This window comes from Salvelinus fontinalis, chromosome 1, assembly GCF_029448725.1.
Source record: "Salvelinus fontinalis isolate EN_2023a chromosome 1, ASM2944872v1, whole genome shotgun sequence".
NCBI classification, from domain to species: Eukaryota; Metazoa; Chordata; class Actinopteri; order Salmoniformes; family Salmonidae; genus Salvelinus; species Salvelinus fontinalis.
The window spans coordinates 27,743,689-27,764,941 of NC_074665.1; the positions used below are offsets into that span (position 1 = coordinate 27,743,689).

Genomic DNA, 21,253 nt, shown 5'->3' on the forward strand with positions numbered 1-21,253 from the left:
TTGTATTTATATATTTTTTCAGGGTAGCAATGATAAACAACCAACTTGACAGAGCTTGAAGAATAAAATAAAAGATGATGGGCAAATTTTGTACATCCAGGTGTGCAAAGCTCTTAGAGACTTACACAAAAAGACTCACAGCTGTAATCGCTGCCAAAGCTGTTTCTAACATGTATTTTCTCAGGGGGGTGAATACTTATCTAATCAAGGTACAGAACACGACCAAAAGTATGTGGGGACACCTGCTCGTTGAACCTCTCATTCCAAAATCATGGGCATTAATATGGAGTTGCTCCCCCCTTTGCTGCTATAACAGCCTCTCTTCTCCTCTCTTATAACAGCCTCTACTCTTCTGGGAAGGCTTTTCACTAGATGTTGGAACATTGCTGTGGGGAATTGCTTCCATTCAGCCATAAGAGCATTAGTGAGGTTGGACACTGATGTTGGACACTGATGTTGGGCGATTAGGCCTGGATCGCAATCGGTGTGCCAATTCATCTAAAAAGTGTTCAATGGGGTTGAGGTCAGGGCTTTGTGCAGGCAGTCAAATTCTTCCACACCGATCTCGACAAACCATTTCTGTATGGACCTCGCTTTGAGCACTGGGGTATTGTTATGCTGAAACAGGAGCACAGAATCGTCTAGAATGTCATTGTATGCTGTAGAGTTAAGATTTCCCTTCACTGGAACTAAGGGACCAAGACTAAACCATGAAAAAAAGCTCCAGACCATTATTTCTCCTCCACCAGACTTTACAGTTGGCACTATGCATTCGGGCAGGTAGTGTTCTCCTGGCATCCACCAAAGCCAGATTCATCCATCGGACTGCCAGATGGTGAAGCGTTATTCCTCACTCCATATTAGAACGTGGTCTGCACTACACATCATTGTAGATTTGTAATGTAGGATGTTGGACCATTCAGTGGCCTTAGGGCTGCAGGTAGCCTAGCAGTTAGCACTTTGTGCCAGAACGTGGAAAACCTGGATGAAAAGTGCATTAAGACATACAGTACTTGTACCTAAAGCCTTTAATGTGCAACGCGTTTTTAATCAGCGTCTTTGTTACTGTAGTAATCAATTGTGAATGTTATGAGGGTAATGTGCACTTCGAATGAGAACTTTTAAACGCCATGGAAAACTTTGTTCTTCCCTCTATTGTAATCCTCATTTACAGAAAATACCTGGTGAAAACTACACTACTTGTTCCTACTGAGTACACCTCACACTGTATAGCCACTTGATTTTATGTACAATCAGTGTAGAGTGTAATAATTAGAATGTGTCTGAATTTAGCAGCTGGTGTACCTTAGGGATTCGGGATACATGGGAATTTTGTTCTGACCTTCTGTAGTTTGACTTTACCACAGAATGCTATCTGGACATACAACAGAGCACTGTGATATAGCACAAATCTAGCTAGACACACCTATCCATACAGCAAACACACGTCAAACTAGGTAAACAGTGCAAGAGAAATGGTTGAGTTCATTTAAAACTGTATTCAGTTGCCTTTATTATGAAAAAAGAACATAGTGTTTTATATATGCAATTCTGTACTGAGATATTCCACAGGTAATGGCCAATTTGCATACAGAGTCTAAGTTACTGGTACAATATATTTGCCATATAAATGTAGAATAAATTATTAAAAACAAAATGTTCCTACATCTCCACCAAGAATCGCAGACAGATCTTTCCGTATCATACAGTCTGAAAGTACAACATTTATTTTTCAGTTTAAATGTGACATGTTGAGACAAATTTAATGCAGAGATTAAGTCAAGACTACTCCGATAATGTATTGAAGTCTACAGAACTAGCAAATCAGATCTTACATATATACACACACACACACACACGCACACACACAATGTATATGTACATATTTTTCACTAGACTTTTTTGCGAGACAGTGAGACACTGTTGTGCAGTTGGCTGACCGCATATTGGCGAATAAACGCCCTCAAAAGAGACAGAGATCTACACTTGCTGATACAAACAGCAAAATAACCAAGAAGAAGAGGGGAACAGAATAACAAAACATCATTGAATTTGACTATAGACCAACCCTGCAGTAGGAATGCAGTGAGATAGACACGCACACATTATTCTCATTAACCTTCACACAGATGGGGGTGGGGGTTCAAACGAAATCCATTGTTTCTGATGAGGTTCGGATAAGGGTGGGGGGGGGTAAAGCCACTCCAGGAGGGGGCCAGGGGAGGTCCAGTGAGTGGCTGACCATCTGACTGCTGATAGCCTGGAAAGTACTACTAATCATCAACTACCAGGGCATAAAGGGAGGGTGATAACCATACATTTTTGTTGGTAGTACGGCTACAGTACAAATTCAGGCAACTTAATTTTGTTTTCGCTCTCACACTCTCGCTCAGTTACTGTTAAGCTGGGTGGGTGAGGCATGGTGGAGAATGGGGCCAGGTGGAGGGGGGTGGTTGAGGTGAGGGTAGAGGTGTTGGTGGGGTTCTCCCTCTTAGCAGCAGCCCCCCGAGGCAGGTTTGACAGGCGTACTGTCGATCTTGACATTGGACCTCTCGTTGCCTCCGGTCGTAGCCCCAGGGCCCATCCTCTTCTTTATCTCAGCAGCCATGGTCATGAAGGCCTGCTCCACATTGGTGGCGTTCTTGGCACTCGTTTCCAAGAACGGGATGCTCAGGGAGTCTGCAAACTCCTGCAAAGAATGGAATGGAGAGACTGGGTTAGAGGAACTGCTGCATTCGTGACAGTACTGTACACTATTACTATTTTACTACTGGGTTGCAGACAAAGATTCGATTGTGTCCAGACACATTTGGTTAGTTTGGGGGCCTCAACAAAATATCAAATTTGACAGTTTGGAAACCACAGCTGTAGACCATTTTTTCAAATAGTTAAATAGAAAAATACTTTACTCCTGCACCATCTGATAACCCATTGACTTTGATGGAAGCCCTTACCTTTGCTGTTGTGTAATCCACCACTTTCTTTGTTGTCAGGTCACACTTGTTCCCTACCAATAGCTTGTTGACGTTTTCACTGGCGTAACGGTCAATTTCCTGTAGCCACTGCTTGACATTATTGAAGGACTCCTAGAAGAAGAAAGAGAATCAAAACCAGCATGTCAGGGTGGGCAAGATATTTGTAAAGGGCTCTATTCAATCAGATCCGCTTTAGCCGATATCCGCATAGTGGTTGTTTTGGCGGTGTCGGAGGTGGAAACGCGTTAAGAGCTTTCAAATCCAAAAGCGCCACCTGGCATTAAACCGAAAGCAGACGTTGCCATTGGCTGCATAGAGTCGCATTACGAGAAACCCCATGCAGCCATGTTTACAAATGCAAACAATGGAACGTGTGATGTAATCAAGACCTCGGTTTGGCTGACAGAAATCCTCATTATTATGTTTAATGATTTTCTATTTGAGCATCATTATTTCTCTATAACCTACACTTTCTCGTTCTGAACGTCTAACGTGAGTGGCACAGATGTGGCTTCGGGACAATGATCAAGAGCAGCTGCTCACCGATTTGACAGCGCCAACGCAGCTACACCTTTGACACCGCGAAAACCTCAGCTATGCGGTTTTCGGCGATCACCGGTTAATGCTTGCTCTGATTGAATCTAGGCCTTAGTCTTTCAAAATACTAGTTAACCTGCACGCCGGAATTTCAATTAAAAACAATAGCGGAAAATAATATAGAAAACTCAAACACAGTGAAAGGGTAAAGGTGGACTGTGCTAAAGAGGCAGACTGACCTGGTCTGTGACGTCATAGACTACGATGATGCCGTGGGCTCCTCTGTAGTAGCTGGATGTGATTGTGCGAAACCTCTCCTGCCCCGCCGTGTCCCACTGTCAGTGTCAACACACAGCAGAGACGCTCAGTCACCGTCACAAATACGGGAAGGCCAAACACACACACACCACACACACCTCTGCCAAATAGATGCTGCTTCATAGCACATTCAACTGTGACAAATAAGACCAAAACACACAAATGAGAGAAGGGTATTTCTAACTGATAATTCACCATTTTGTAGTCAACCGTGATAGGCTTAATAATGTAGGAGGCCTTTGCCTTTGGATATTTGGTGAACAGTCTAGAGTTAGGTTCTAAAATGCCTACAATGGCATTTTTTTGGTCCAAATGTGGCCAGATCCTGAAATACATACTTGTTAGGGTAACTTGGAGCTTCCCCTTTACACAGTAGAGGACAATAGAGACGTGGTCGGGGGGGAAGCACTTACGATTTGAAGTTTAATAGTCTTTCCGTCTAATTCTATAGTTCGTATTTTGAAGTCCACTCCGATTGTGCTAATGTAGCTTTCTGTGTATGTGTCATCCTGGGGAGAAAGGACAGGGGAGGAGTCGGTGTGGGAACATGCAGACGTCCTGTTCAAAGTACAAATCCTTAACATTTCATACATTCTCAGTCTAGAGGGAAAGAAAGGAATCAAAAAGTAGGATCATTCGCTACAGTAGGAGAGTAAACCAGAAAATGTTGATTTAACACAGAGTATTAATACTATTTCTGTGATCGATTTGACCTTTTCACATTACAGGGCATCCAGTTCTTACCTTCAGATTTTAGTCCAATATTACATTATTATTATGAGGACTATAATTATTATTGTTAATATGACTAGGTCAGACTTGGAACAACTAATGATTGACGACGAGCACCTTATGAATGGCTACGAGACATGGACGGATTAACAGAACACTTACTGCAAATCGGAGCAGAAGACAAGACTTTCCGACGCCAGAGTCACCGATCAGGAGCAGCTTGAATAAATAGTCACTGTGGAGAGTAGAGAGATGTTTTAAAACAACAGGATTCCAGGTTTCCCCACACAGTTCCAACAAAAGTAGCTAGAAAAAAATAAAAAAAATAATGCCAGCCTTGTCAGAAACCATTGGACGCTTGCCTCTAAACTCTATAGACAGCATTAGCTCTGATGGCTTCCTCAGACAGAACAGTTTCTTCTCGCTTCACCGTCTCTCAAGGAGAGATTTCATTGTGGTGTTGTGTCAGACAATTCAAAAGACGCCATTGCGGTTCTATTGCTTTCAGTGCCTTGGGCAAGATACTGTGTTGGATTAACTCTCAGCAGAACTACTTTGGTCACACCACCATACAATCAACAGAGAAGATGAGTCTGATGTGTTATAATGCTTGCCTAACGCCTAAAACGCCTTTATAGACAATCACATCCAAGTTGAAACCAGGCTAATTCAAGCCCGAGTCCAAACACAAAGAGATGCAATCCTGCATACCTTTTTGGTACAGAAAAGTCGAGATTTCAACGGACATCTATTGTCTGCAACTTCAGCAGACAGTGAAACGTCGGGTTTGGCGGGCAAATGAAACCTCACGCTGCTATGACCATACAGATCTGTGCACGATCAGCAAAACTAAATATCTGTGGGGGAGCTCAACGTTTCAGTGCTCATGTGATACACACTCAGACAATGGCATTTCAAAAAGGATGAAGACGGCCCTGTGACTGCCCGACAGCATAGTATGTCAACTGGAATACAGTAAACACTCAGTAGGCCTTTGCTCAACTTCACCAAGAAGCCTTCTTTAATCGAGCTCATGTCATATCAGCCTGATGCGCGTTTAATGATTTTTTTTTACAGAGCTGCTGTCGAATTTGCTAAAGCTCTCTGTAGTTCATCGGCTCAGGTTTCAGAGTGCTGCTAACCTTGATCCGGTGTGAGAGACACCACACAACACGCAGACAAACCACTTGCACAAAAAATAGCCTAAATGAAAATGCACACAACAGAGACACAGTCAGACACACGTAGGCACGTGCACACTGGGTGGAAATAGGCAGGGGTACCTGCGCAGCAACTCACAGTGAGGAGGAAGAGGTGAGGGCTGAGGTGTGAACTTAAGACTGGGTTGACATTGGGGCTGTGAGCTCTGGTGATGGTCACCAATATCAACGTGTGACAGACAGTGGTAGCCTTAATGATGGTGTTCTTAGATTCAAAATTGAACATCTTAACAAACTGGCTTTCACAGCGTAATAACCGGGTATGAGCTTGCCCAAACACTGATCTACAAACGATCGGTGAAACACCATTCCTTGGCCCACTGATGCTTGCTAAAATACACCAATTCAGGCTATGCTCATTTACAGTTGAAGTCAGAAGTTTACATACACCTTAGCCAAATACATTTAAACTCAGTTTCACAATTCCTGACATTTAATCCAAGTAAAAATTCCCTGTCTTAGGTCAGTTAGGATCACCACTTTATTTTTTATTTCACCTTTATTTAACCAGGTAGGCCAGTTGAGAACAAGTTCTCATTTACAACTGCGACCTGGCCAAGATAAAGCAAAGCAGTGCGACAAACACAAAGTTATACATGGAATAAACAAACGTACAGTCAATAACACAATATAAAAAAAGTCTATATACAGTGTGTGCAAATGGCGTGAGGAGGTAAGGTAATACATAGGCCATAGTAGCGAAGTAATGACAATTTAGCAAAATAACACTGGAGTGATAGATGTGCAAGTAGAAATACTGGTGTGCAAAAGAGCAAAAAAGTAAATAAAAACAATATGGGGACACGGTAGGTAGATTGGATGGGCTATTTACAGATGGGCTGTGTACAGCTGCTGCGATCTATTAGCTGCTCAGATAGCTGATGTTTAAAGTTAGTGAGGGAGATATGTCTCCAACTTCAGCGATTTTTGCAATTCGTTCCAGTCATTGGCAGCAGAGAACTGGAAGGAAAGGCGGCCAAAGGAGGTGTTAGCTTTGGGGGTGACCAGTGAGATATACCTGCTGGAGCGCGTGCTACGGGTGGGTGTTGTTATCGTGACCAGTGAGCTGAGATAAGGCGGAGCTTTACCTAGCAAAGACTTATAGATGACCTGGAGCCAGTGGGTCTGGCGACGAATGGGTGCTATATGGGGCTTTGGTGACAAAATGGATAGCACTGTGATAGACTGCATCCAGTTTGTTGAGTAGAGTGTTGGAGTCTATTTCGTAACGGACATCGAAGTCGAGGATAGGTAGGATAGTCAGTTTTACGAGGGTATGTTTGGCGGTGTGAGTGAAGGAGGCTTTGTTACGAAATAGAAAGCCGATTCTACATTTAATTTTGGATTGGAGATGTTTAATATGAGTCTGGAAGGAGAGTTTACAGTCTAGCCAGACACCTAGGTAATGGTAGTTGTCCACATATTCTAAGTCAGAACCGTCCAGAGTTGTGATGCTAGTCGGGCGGGTGGGTAGCGATCGGTTGAAAAGCATGCATTTAGTTTTACTAGAGTTTAAGAGCAGTTGGAGGCCACGGAAGGAGTGTTGTATGGCATTGAAGCTCATTTGGAGGTTTGTTAGCACAGTGTCCAAAGAAGGGCCAGATTTATACAGAATGGTGTCGTCTGCGTAGAGCTGGATCAGGGAATCACACGCAGCAAGAGCGACATCATTGATATATACAGAGAAAAGAGTCGGCCCGAGAATTTAACCCTGTGGTTCCCCCATAGAGACTGCCAGAGGTTCAGACAACAGGCCCTCCAATTTGACACACTGAACTCTGAGAAGTAATTGGTGAACCAGGTGAGGCAGTCATTAGAGAAAACAAGGCTGTTGAGTCTGCCGATAAGAATACGGTGATCGACAAAGTTGAAAGCCTTGGCCAGGTCGATGAAGATGGCTGCACAGTACTGTTTTTTAAATTTTCGATGGCGGTTATGATATCGTTTAATACCTTGAGCGTGGCTAAGGTGCACCCGTGACCAGCTCGGAAACTGGATTGCACAGCGGGATTCGAAATGGTCAGTGATCTGTTTATTAACTTGGCTTTCGAAGACTTTAGAAAAGGCAGGGCAGGTTGGATATAGGTCTGTAACAGTTTGGGTATAAAGTGTCACCCCCTTTGAAGAGGGGGATGACCGCGGCAGCTTTCCAATCTTAAGAGATCTCTGACAATAGGAAAAAGAGGTTGAACAGACTGGTAATAGGGGATGCAACAATGGCGGCGGATAATTTTAGAAAGAGTGTCCAGAGTGTCTAGCCCAGCTGATTTGTACGGGTTCAGGTTTTGCAGCTCTTTCAGAACATCTGCTATCTGGATTTGGGTGAAGGAAAAGCTGGGGAGGCTTGGGCAAGTAGCTGCAGGGGGTGCGGAGCTGTTGGCCAGGGTAGGGGTAGCCAGGAGGAAAGCATGGCCAGCCGTAGAGAAATGCTTATTGAAATTCTCGATTATCGTGGATTTATCAGTGGTGACAGTGTTTCCTAGCCTCGGTGCAGTGGGCAGCTGGGAGGAGGTGCTCTTATTCTCCATGGACTTTACAGTGTCCCAAAACCTTTTGGAGTTAGTGCTGCAGGATGCAAATTTTTGTTTGAAAAAGCTAGCCTTTGCTATCCTGACTGACTGCGTGTATTGGTTCATGAATTCCCTGAAAAGTTGCATATCGCAGGGACTATTCGATGCTAGTGCAGTGTGCCACAGGATGTTTTTGTGCTGGTCGAGGGCAGTCAGGTCTGGAGTGAACCAAGGGCTATATCTGTTCTTAGTTATGAATGTAAAATGTCAGAATAATTAGTAGAGAGAATGATTCATTTCAGCTTTTATTTCTTTCATCACATTCTCGGTGGGTCAGAAGTTTACATACACTCAATTAGTATTTGGTAGCTTTGCCTAACTTGGTTACCCATTGTTTAACTTGGGTCAAATGTTCGGGTAGCCTTCTACAAGCTTCCCACAATAATTGGGTGAATTCTGGCCCATTCCTCCTGACAGAGCTGGTGTAACCGATTCAGGTTTGTAGGCTTCCTTGCTTTTTCAGTTCTGCCCACAAACGTTCTATAGGATTGAGGTCAGAGCTTTGTGATGGCCACTCCAGTACCTTGACTTTGTTGTCCTTAAGCCATTTTGCCACAACTTTGGAAGTATGCTTGGGGTCATTGGCCATTTGGAAGACCCATTTGCAACCAAGCTTTAACTTCCTGACTGATGTCTTGAGATGTTGCTTCAATATACCCACATCATTTTCTTTCCTATGATGCCATCCATTTTGTGAAGTGCACCAGTCCCTCCTGCAGCAAAGCACCCCCACAACATGATGCATCCCTATGCTTCACGGTTGGGATGGTGTTCTTCGGCTTGCAAGTCTCCCCCTTTTCCCTCCAAATATAACAATGGTCATTATGGCCAAACAGTTCTATTTGTTTCATCAGACCAGAGGACATTTTTCAAAAAGTACGATCTTTGTCCCCATGCGCAGTTGCAAACCGTAGTCTGGCTTTTTTATGGCGGTTTTGGAGCAGTGGCTTCTCCCTTGCGGAGCGGCCTTTCAGGTTAAGTCGATATAGAACTCGTTTTACTGTGGATATAGATACTTTTGTACCTGTTTCCTCCAGTATCTTCACAAGTTCCTTTGCTGTTATTCTGGGATTGATTTGCACTTTTCGTACCAAAGTACGTTCATCTCTATTAGACAGAACGCGTCTCCTTCCTGAGCGGTATGACGGCTGCGTGGTCCCATGGTGTTTATACTTGCGTACTATTGTTTGTACAGATGAACGTGGTACCTTCAGGCATTTAGAAATTGCTCCCAAAGATTAATCAGACTTGTGGAGGTCTACAATTTATTTTCTGAGGTCTTGGCTGATTTCTTTTGATTTTCTCATGTCAAGCAAAGAGGCCCCGAGTTTGAAGGTAGGCCTTGAAATACATCCACAGGTACACCTCCAATTGACTCAAATTATGTCAATTAGCCTATCAGAAGCTTCTTGAGCCATGACATAATTTTTGGGAATTTTCCAAGCTTTTTAAAGGCAGTCAACTTAGTGTATGTAAACTTCTGCCCCAGTGGAATTGTGATACAGTGAATTATAAGTGAAATAATCTGTCTATAAACAATTGTTGGAAAGATTACTTCTGTCATGCACAAAGAAGACGTCCTAACCTACTTGCCAAAACTATAGTTTGTTAACAAGACATTTGTGGAGTGGTTGAAAAACGAGTTTTAATGACTCCAACCTAAGTGTATGTAAACTTCCGACTTCAACTGTATATGAGCTGAAACCCCAGTAGGATGAACCCATGACAACAACAAAATGCTGAGCATTACCAGTCCATACATCCTGTCCCACTCCTGTCCCACTCCATACATCCTGTCCCTGTTCACACAACCGTGTGAATTAGGGAAGCATTATCAGCATTGCCTATCAAAATAGGTCAGACCAGCAAAAGACAAACCTCTAGCAAACTATACAGCTATTGTCCACTCATGTTCAGATCTAACCGAGGCGCACACACACACAGAGTTCTCTCAACCCCCCCCACACGGTATTCTGTATTTATTTAACAGGGGCATGTGCTACGCAATGTGCCATACAACTAGGCTAAACACAGAAAGGTACGGAAACTCCAGTAAGCTGATTAAGCATTCCACAGTAGAGGGGAATTCAGCAGAACTTCAGATCGGACCCTCCTCCACTCTCTCCAGTAGTCAAAGGAAGGCAGGCAGGCTCGGTGGAACCTGGGCGACGCTCTAGTCTGACCCAGCACAAAGGCTAAGAAACTCTGAGGCAGCCCTGTTTCCTGCCTCCCTGTCCTTTCCCCCCCCTCGCCCATTGTTATGAATTACAGTCATGCAGTCTTCGTTAAGCAGATGGTTGAGGACAACAATGACAGGCCCTGTGAAAGGCTAGTAGTACCGCTGACTGGTCTTGCAAGAGAGGGGGAAATAGCCTACAGCAAAAATCTGTCCGCCCCAGTATCACAGTCAGCGTTTTAAGTGGGATTGGATGACACTTTGTATGCTGCAAAGACAGACACACCAAACACGATACCGCCCACCATTATTCGATTTCCACATCAGCTGCTCAGCTCCGGCAGACAAAAGATGGGCTAGAGCAAGGCAAAAGATACTGAAAGCAAGTGCTCTGCAAAAATACACACTAGGGCTGAGAAATTGCCTGGAATCTGATGAGACGATATTATCACGATACTTAAGTGCCGATACGGTATCTATTGCGATTCTCACGATTATATGTATTGCGATTTGATATTCCAAACCTAATGCTCACTATACACTAAGTGTACAACCATTATGAACACGTTCCTAATATTGAGTTTGCATGTCAAATAATACTGCGATATTTAACTATCGATTTTTCCCCCCATCACTAAAACATACTGCATCAGATATAGCCTGTTTTCTGCAGGCTACTAACTGGGAACTCAGAGAACCCCAAAGATAGTTTTTCTGGTTGACCAGGTGCATTTGAGTCCATGGAAGCAGTGTGGGGATGGATAAGTAGCCTACCTCTTGCGAGGACTTCAGTGCAACAAAAGAAGCTGAGGGAGGTGTTAAGGGCTGGGGACAATACCCTATGAAAGTCCAGCCTACTTCCTGGTACATTATACAGAGCCATGAGTGCATAGAACTCCCTTCCATCTCATATAACACAAGTGAACAGCAAACCTGGTTTCAAAAAACAAATAAAAAAACACCTCACGACACAACGCCTCTCCCCCATGTGGCCTACTTGTTGTGTGTATGTACTGACATGCATGTGTAACTGATAGATGCAAACACATGTTAATTAAATAAAATGTAAATTGTAAAGTCTTGACCTTTTTCATCGTGTCAGACCCCAGTAAGACTAGCTGTTGCCATTGGAGTCGACTAATAAATCTAGTCCCGTAATGTTTTTGAATGGGCTTCAAAATTATATCATCAAAGTCATGAAAACATGTTCATTTAAGATGCGGCAATTTCCTGTACGTGGACAGTGTGTGTTACTACATTACACAACCTCACGTTGACTACATCGAATTGAGGGTAATTACACATCATTTCTACCTCAGATTAGTGATGTTAGTATACAAGCTCATAGTAAAAATAATGACACAATCAACTTAAAATAGATCAATATCACTGGTTTTGTACAGATGATTGTGTCATACGCGCTGGCCGTCTTAGGACGTTTCAAACTCAAATGGCAGGGAAAATTCAAGCCGCTCTCCGTATAAAAGTAACTGATCTCACACCAATACATGGATCTGCGAGTCAAACTATCACTCAAATAGAAGCCAACCCGAGTCACTGTTGATATCCTACAGCGGGTGGTGATTTGTTTAAGTTGAATAACAAAGCAACTGATTTGTTTCCTTCCCCGTTTCGGCAGCCTCGCAAAACTTCCATCCGACATTCTGGATGAAGGTCTTCAGCAAATTCTCTTCTAACCAGTGATATAAAAAGTATTCTGAGATTCTGTGTGGCCTTTGAATAGTGTTAGTTTAAACACCGCATACACCCCAAACGTTTGCCCTCGCTCTATTGACTTCAAATGTAAATGTGTGTGTGTGTGTGTGTGTGTGTGTGTGTGTGTGTGTGTGTGAGATATATAGCAGCGACAGCATTATTTTCAACTTATGTTTTAGGAATATAAATTAACTTTCACATTCATTTCCAATAGTACTCTACTTAATTAAACATTAGGTAAAAACTGCTGAATGAGTCCAAAAATGTAATATGATTTATTTATTTTGATGATCTATGAGATTTTTTTTGTTGTTGTTGCTTCAAGAGTGGTAAGGGGCATACAACTAGTTTTCCTTCACAGAAAATACATAAGTGCAACACATTCAGCAGAAAATAGCTTCATTTTCATCAGATGTGCAACGCTATTTGGCTAGCAGCCACACAAGTACAGCCACACGAGCGTACAATGAAAAAGCAAGGTCTTTTCAGCAAAAACGATGCATAGCCATCATATTTATAATGTTTATCATAGAAAGAATGCTGCCAGCTACATTTCCTAAATGTTTTGCTTGAAGTTAATCTTGAATTTTAATTGAATAAAAGTAGGCTACACCGAGAAAAGTACCAGAGAAAGTAGCTACACATCAGTCAAGAGCACCGCCTGCTGATAGAATGCCCGTTTCGCGGCCCCTGTTATCTCAATACCAAATCATTTATGGGTAACAAATAAGTACTTTACCGTGATTGTTTTAAGATAAAAATGGTCAAAAATAAACAAAAATAGCTTCTTAAGCAAAGGTCAATTTCTCAAGCAAGAATTTAGCTAGGACTGTTTAGGATAGGTCTGAGTGGGGAGGGGGAAAATGTGCTGTTATTGGCAAAGAGGTTTGGAACTCTCTCTCATTGGTTTATTAACTAATTTACCGCATGGTGATGTCACCATGGGAGTCCAAAAGTCCATCCCACCAAACAGGTTGAAATTTCAGGCACTCTTTTCAAACAACTCTTACACTAAAAGGTAATCAATTTCACAGTATTATTCCAACTGCATAGTGTAGATATGTATAACACAGGAAAACACAATTTTGGACTTTAAAAGTTCAATAACTTACGAATAATGTATTTCCACACGGTTTAAACTAAGAATTAGATTTCACCTTGTTCCTATAAGACACATTTAGACTGTGCAAGAACAATGTTCTTATCAGATTTTGCATATCATTTATGAGTTGGCCCCACATATTTATGAACGGCTTTGCCTGATGTCCTTCGCGGTGGGCTGGCTCATGAATTGATGTGATGTATTTAGATGAGCAGACACCTGGGGCAGTTGATTTGCGAGTTGCCCTTCGTGCCCGCTCCCATACCCTATAATTCTGTTTGTTTTTGTGACAAATTTGTATACAGGTAGACTAGAGGGACCAATGATTAGCAGATGAGTGGCAACCCTGATTAGAAGCACCTGCTCCTCATCTGTTGTTCTTTAGAAATACTTTTTTGATTGAAAGAGAATTGTACCTACACACTAACGTTCAGCTAACGTTCAGGTAGGTAGGTACAATTCTCTTTCAATCAAAAAAGTATTTCTAAAGAACAACAGATGAGGAGCAGGTGCTTCTAATCAGGGTTGCCACTCATCTGCTAATCATTGGTCCCTCTAGTCTACCTGTATACAAATTTGTCACAAAAAGAAACAGAATTATAGGGTATGGGAGCTGTAAAGGCTGTAAAGCCGAAACGTCTGTACGCTATCCTTGATGCAGTAAAACATGTATAAACATTGAATAATGAAGCTTTATGCAACATCTGAGTGCGAACCCATTAAACCTCTGTCTCAAATCAATTTTATTCTGTCTCTAAATGGGGGTAATAGCCTAGTGTGCATGTCAAAAAAGGAAATGGCTAGCCTTGCAATGCAAAGGCATATTCACTATCTTGTGTAATCAGAATAGATTCTGAAGAACATTTCAAATCAGATGTTCACATGCAGTGGGACTGTTGAATAGATTCGATTTTTAACTGAGCTAAAATACATACTAAATATGTATCATAAAACACCAACCTATATGTCTAAACCACAGGATTCCAGTAATTGCCAACATGTTTAGAGGGATGGTAGACAAACCCGTGGCTTGCCCAACATCCCAATGAGTGTGTTGAAAGAGGCATGTCATATTGCATGTGACCTACACATGACTGACTCAGGATGTAGAGAGTGGGTGGGTGCCACTGATTCCTATCCTGTCATATTGCTTAGTTGCTTTCCACTTGAGGGCCAAATTCACAGAATAACATAGATGTAACGTTATAGAATGAATCACAATGCTTAATTCACTAATTTGGTTTATTGCCAATGTAGTTAACTAGCATCAACCAGTGTACTAGCTTGCTACATTGCCTAACTAGCAAGGAGTTAAGTTACCACTGTGGTATAGCCACAGATGAAATCGTTATAGATATAACTAGCTAGCTAGCTAGCATTAATTATTGACCACAAGTGCACAAAAGGCTGCAGTAATGTAACGTTACACATTGGGATATTGACTTGACTGGCTAATGTTAACTAGTTTAAATAACGTTAAGTTAACGTTAGCGATAATCACAACATATCTGACATAGACCGTAGCTAGTTGACATGCGCTTAGCCAGGCTACTAGAATAAAAAGGTAACTAGTCAGTACTACGTTACCAACTAAACCTAACTACTCTGCTCTAGCAGTTAACGTTAGCTAATTCATTTTGAATAACTATGCCGGTGCTAGTTAGCAACTAAGTTAACTAGCTGACTGTAAACACATTTATTGACATTGATTAACTTGTGTGAAACGTTCATATGACCTCAACAAACACAGTGACTAATGGTAGCTAGCTAACTAACTAGTTTGCACTTTTTAGATGGACAGAACAAACAGGTCAGATAATGTTAGCTGTGTAGCTAGCAGAACAGCTAGGTTAGCTAACGTTCAGTTAGCTACTGTACTTACTATTCGGGATTCATCTTGGACTCGTCACAGTAAATCCCCTTTTCTTATAAAACGGCACTCCCTTTCGCTCTGAAAAATGTAAATAAATAGTTAGCTAGCTAATTCCTTTGGAGAAAAAAAGTAACTAACTAGCTGGCAAGGTATTCCTCCAAACCCAGGCTAGTTGTCTTGAAACCAAAATGGCTGCTAGTATCAACCAGGAAATAGCAACTCAAACACTGAACAGAGAAGACCTAGAGCAAGATCAGCGATTCTCAGGAATCGTAGTTTGTTCCTAAAGGCTCCTCTTGTATTGAGTATGTTCTGCCGTGCCGAATATGACTACACTACCCTAATGACAATGTAGCTAGGAAACTAGGCTGGTCGATGTTTCGTTTGCCCCTTGGCTTGCTGTCAAAGCTTACGTCATTACTAGTGAAACGTGGCAAAATTTTGGCGTGAATCACTCTGGCCTGGGGAAATCAATTACATGCCCCCTCTAGATTAATTAAGATTAATCAAGTCTATCATATGTGATTAAATTAATCATAAAATGAGTGCTCAAAAAACAAATTGTTCCTCTGTCAATAGGTTCTCAAATGTACAGTATGACGCTGATGGTCTGTTGGATGAGTAAATTAATGACAAGGACCACATGGAGGATAAAATGGCAAAACTAACGGAAGGCACAGTCCAGTTCCCTCATGAAATTGACCAGCCACATCAGATCATACACCGACAAAGGTTCGCTAAATGTTTACGTTCAGAAGGATCTTCCATCCTGAATTGTTGAGTCATAGTTAGTGTGAGTGACATCATGTCAGCCTAGGGTGGTCACCTGTCAGACCTGTCAGCACCTGCACAGGTATGAGTCAGTCAGCCCATAAACTGTGCATGTTAAAGGCGTTCAAAATTTCACAAGTAGGCTAAAGCTAGAAACTTCCTTTCCACAGATTGGGGAAAATAAGTATGCTACATACCATTATAACATTATTTTCATACATGTGTGTAGGCCTACTTTAAAATATTATTTCAGACAGCACTATTAGACCCTTATAGTAAACATAAAATAGTTTTATTATCAATTACTATCAATACAATTCAAGACATCACTGATAACAATGACACACCCTTTATTTTACTGTACATGTGTCACATTTTTCTGTGCCCTCCATTTCTGTGGAATTTGGAAGCTGAGTACTTGTTTCCACATAGTCCTTCCCCTGGATCCAGAATGTGTAGGGAAACTCCACTGAAGAGGCAGCCCCTACTTCACCCTAGAGGATAGGTTTCAATATAGTGTTAGGGAGTCGAGGAGACAGAAAGACCCAATCTGTTTTTTGTGCAACTTAATTGATCTATATATCAATGACTACTCTGTATCTCTATAATATAGTACTAAGAGTAGAAAAGATACCTTCACATTCAGGGCAATGAGTCCAATCTCAAAGCACTTGTCCGGGGCAGTCCTCCTGATGATGTCATCCACGACAGTGTAACAGGCCCTGTTGGGTGATGACCCCTGGGGGAGAGACAGAGAGTCAGTTGAGGTAAGGGTGGCCAAAAGGTCCAGGCAGGCTAATGCTGTGTGAATAATAGCTGGCTAGTTAGATTTCATGGGACAGTGTGGCTGCTCAAACATCTCAACCACAGGGCACGTCAAACCTACACCTGACTCAGTATAAGGTTGACAAAGTAAAATGATTTATGACTTGATCATCTCATAACACTACCTGTTTCATCAGTTGAACAACGTGGAAGCTTGGGCAATGACACATTATTTTATCACCATCACCTGTGGCTGATAAGAGAAGTCTTTAGAAAATATAATAAAACATATATTTGAGCAGTCAAAGAAAAGATCATCCAAATAGTTCACATACCTGCCGCAGCTCCCACCTGAAAAAGTGAGTAGGGTTATACAATGACAGAGATGACAGTCATAGAAAAATGTGCCTGTTACACTTAGTGTGAACCTGCAATCTGACTGTTACTTCAGTTGGAATATTTTAAACCACTTGCAATTCAACATAAGACTGTCATCTTCCCTTGCTTTTTTAATTGATCATAAGGATGTTAAACTGTGGTGAATTGGCTATGAATGAGATTCCCTTTAAGCGTACTGAAACCGAGACATTAACATAACAATAGTGTATTTAAACTTTACATGAACCTGCAATCTTTGTAGGATTAACAAACATGCAGTAAAATGGATTCATTGTGTAGTATGTCACAATACAATTATCCAGAAAAGGCTACTAAAACACAGAGGGAAAGAAGTTAATCAGTGTGTACAGTTCTTTGATTGAGTTGATTTTGGTAGATGTAAACTTGCCATGTGTTCAGCGTATAGGCCACATCCAGGTAGGGGTGAGTCTCCCACCCTCCCTGGTGATTTGAAGGGGGCCCCTGAAGTAGAAACTCCTGAAAAACAGGACATGAGCAAAATCAGCTGAATCATAATACTACAACCTAACCTCATACTGTAGCTGCTATGGAAGTATCTCTAGATTCTGAAAATAAATACTCAAAGACTGGAGCTTGCAATAGGTCTTTTACATAATAAATAAGAAAGAGCAAGAGAAAAAAACAGAAGACACCTTCCTCACCAACAGTTATGTTCCCCATGTTGTCTAATGCTATAAGTCCTGTTGAGAAAGGGAAGAAGTTGTTAGATCTCATACTAAATATGTAACCTGCACTTTTAGACCTGGTTCCACAGATGTTTTGTACCAACTTGTCTTGCAGGAATGGTCAGTAATATAAATTTAAAAAAAAAAGGAAAGTGAGGTTATTTAACCTAGATGAGAAACTTTGATATTGGAGAGGTGTAGAATCGAGACTATTGTAAAGAGATTCCAGATTCTAAACGGTAGGTGTCAGGTTAGGATCCATAAATAATGTAATATACAACCCAGACTAATGGGATTATATGGATTAGGACTCCCCCTAGAGGACCAAACTATTTAATGCACAAGTATCAGTCACATCAGTCATTTTCAGTTGTTACAGTAGGTGTTCTATTGTCACTCAATGCTCTACAATGAGCAGGAAGATCATGATAAATCAAAAAATTTTAAAAGAAAGTTTCAGTTCTCACCAAGTGTGTCATGTCCACTGACACTTTGCTTCTGTTCCAGAAATTCCTGCAAGAATGAATACGAGTTATAATTTGTAGTTTTCCAATATCTGTCATTTATATTTAAAATGGTTAGCCATGCCATTTTCCCCCAAGGAGTATTGGTACCTGGTAAGCCTTGGCTGAGTGTGCACTCAGCATGTTGTCATTGGGCTCTATAGTAAAGCCCTGCTCCCGGGCAAAAGCTACTGCTCCCTCCCCAACAAGCAGACTGTGGGGGCTTCTGTCCATCACCCTACGAGCCACCCGCATCGGAGCCCCAACCCTGGAAACCATAGTTTCATACCATTACATTTATTAACGGGTTTCCCTATGACTATTCATTTTCACAGACATCTCTTTCCCATGCCATGGCAGTGGTTTTAGCAGGTGGTTCTCTCACCCCCGTAGTGCTGCGACTGCCCCGAACCTGCCAGTGATGCCCTCCATGATGGCAGCATCACACTCCAACACTCCCCCACTGTTAGGGAATCCTCCCCTCCCCACAATGTGAAGCCCGGTCTTTGGATCATCTTCAACCTCTGGAAGAAATACAAGAGTTTCACAATGGACATAAGACATGCTGCACTGCTGAACTGTAGTAGGTGAGTCACCCACGCCAACTCATGCCAACCTGCCATGGCCTCCTCTACAGCATCTGTGGCGTGTCCTCCAGCGGTAATCAGGGACCGTATTCTCTCCACGGAAGGCTGAGAGAAACCCCATGTCCCCACAGCTGCCATGGTTCCGCTGTCTGAAGAACTCTACTGGGTCTAGGAGAACACAGGGTTATAGTCCCAATCCATATACTAATTCAAGTCCCCACATCCAAGGTCTGGGATAAACAAACGAGTAAATAAACAAATAGATTAACGATGCACTACTAGCACTTTCCTCTCATCATCTTCTTTCCTTCATGAGTCATCACCATTGGAAATGCTAGATTGGTGAAAGCAAGAGATCCCTACCTATGCATTTACTGGGCAAAATAAAAGGGATTGTTGAATATGGACATGACCAAGGATTAAACCCACTGATTTCACCACAACCAGTATAGATCTCTATATGACTTTGGATATAACAACTAGGCTACAAATCATCATTAGATCCTGAGAGAACCCTTGGTGTAAGTAATGCAACTGCCATGCTTGTAATGATTATTGCATGTTTGTTTACATAAGTACTTGGAAGAGGGTAGCTGCTTTTATCAACGGGGTGTATTTACATATACTAGCCTTGCTCCTCCCAATTGAATTGGGTTGCACAAAAACAGGGAATTAGAATAGACCTATTTCTTCTCTGCTTACCCCATGTCAAAATAAAAGTCCCCCACAAGTTGTTCCTTTTTTGACCACATGACGCATGTGCATAACCTTTATTTATTTATATTACCCGTCATAGTGACCAACTGACCGGCACAGTAAGTCGAAATGGAATTGTATTTAACTGGCTTCCTGTGCACTGTTTTTGTGCAACCCAATACAATTGGGCTCAAAGCTAGTGTATGCATTGTAAATACACCGCGTTGCTAAAATCAGCTAGAGAGACTGGGTCCAAAGGCTACACATCGCCTACCTTAGTTCTCTTTCAGCTTGCCTGTACAGTACAACTCACATATGTTATTTATGCTTATTTATGTTAAACTAAGCTGCCAATATTACCAAACAGAACAAGAAAAATAGAACCACTGTAGAATGTTGTCTACCACTAGCCAACGAAAGTGATTTTCTTCTTCGATGAGGTTTAACTGTGGTTGGCATCCAATAAATGTTGCATTACCGCCACCTACTAGACTGGAGTTTAACTCTTATACATTGCTTATTTTTTTATTTTTTTGAAATACCTTACCATCTAACACTACACTCACAAATAAATAAATATATATTAATTAATAAAACCACCCTACTCCACTATTTAAATCTATTTAGTCCTACTTCAGGCCAACAGCCTGAAAGGATGGGACACCACCAGTTAACACACCCTGTAACTCTTCTGACGTCAAGTCTCGCACACCCAAATACCTCTCTGCAGCTACCACCATAACCTCAATTTTCTGCAACTTACATTCCATCCCCGCAGTACAGTTAATAATCATTGCTGTAAATGCTAAAAATCCAATCTTACTGAAACAGATATCAATTGTTGGCTTATTTCTCTGTACTGGTACAGCTCTACCACTCACACCACTGCTCTCAGGATCCCTCCACCTGACCCACCTTCCTCTACTTTCTTCACTACCTCAGCATATGACGACATGGTTAAAACAATCATTTTTATTTCATGGATGGTCAGTCCTTGCATCCATAGCTCTGTCTATTATGCTGAGAGTGTTTTTTTTCTCCAAAACAGAGGTGGGGCAACCTTTTTGATATTGTTTCTTCTGTGGATTCGCCCTTTAAACAGCTCAAGATATCAAAGTGTCACTAACAAAAATGTAAACAATAGGCCTGTAGCAAATGCAGCATATGGCTTTCATTTTTCACATGTAAATAGCCCTTTTCAGTAGTGCTCAAATTGTGCCATTCCATGTGTCCAGCATTTCTTTTTCAACTCGAATCAATGAGCCCAATCAGTCTTCCATGACAACAAAATCCTAAACAACAGAGTAGGGCTGTTTAGTAAGTCCTCCGTTTTGGGGTCATGCTCAGGTAAAGCAATTTGGCTAATCTATACTTCCATATTTCCAAGTCCTATTCTTAAAGATCAAGGGGTATAACATTTATTGGAATGACTGGAATTCTGATAGACTTTGGTTTTCAATGTAAAGATATCTTTTAATCGTATTATTATATGTAGTAGAAAGCGATGGGTTAGAAGAAGCCTACATAACCAACCCATAAAGTAAAATGTAACATCCATATATGGCCAGCTATGTAAACTTTAACATTGATCTATCCTTCAATAGATGCCGTTCAATTGGTAACATAT

The 21,253-nt window shown here is 41.7% G+C and overlaps 2 protein-coding genes across 3 annotated transcripts; both read right to left on the reverse strand.

The window, feature by feature from the left end:
• Positions 1–1,484: 1,484 nt before the first annotated feature.
• On the reverse strand, positions 1,485–15,633 carry LOC129851719 (ras-related protein ORAB-1-like). The gene is made up of 6 exons (XM_055918218.1): positions 15,229–15,633; positions 4,725–4,797; positions 4,244–4,339; positions 3,752–3,847; positions 2,955–3,086; positions 1,485–2,689 (listed from the first exon to the last, which is right to left on the reverse strand). The coding sequence occupies exons 1-6, from the start codon at positions 15,240–15,242 to the stop codon at positions 2,492–2,494; spliced, it is 609 nt and encodes a 202-aa protein (XP_055774193.1). The 5' UTR covers positions 15,243–15,633; the 3' UTR covers positions 1,485–2,491.
• A 633-nt stretch (positions 15,634–16,266) lies between these two features.
• zgc:153169 (uncharacterized protein LOC767799 homolog) lies at positions 16,267–20,084 on the reverse strand. Of its 2 annotated transcripts, none has more exons than XM_055918221.1 (11): positions 19,901–20,084; positions 18,960–19,098; positions 18,729–18,867; positions 18,455–18,611; positions 18,308–18,353; positions 17,817–17,855; positions 17,543–17,631; positions 17,091–17,106; positions 16,941–17,002; positions 16,625–16,729; positions 16,267–16,484 (listed from the first exon to the last, which is right to left on the reverse strand). In XM_055918221.1, exons 2-11 carry the CDS (start codon positions 19,066–19,068, stop codon positions 16,341–16,343), a joined length of 906 nt encoding a protein of 301 aa, XP_055774196.1. In that variant the 5' UTR covers positions 19,069–19,098; positions 19,901–20,084; the 3' UTR covers positions 16,267–16,340. The 2 variants fall into 2 exon arrangements, with proteins under 2 accessions (XP_055774196.1, XP_055774195.1); XM_055918220.1 differs by having other exon boundaries at positions 16,941–17,008.
• Positions 20,085–21,253: the final 1,169 nt, after the last annotated feature.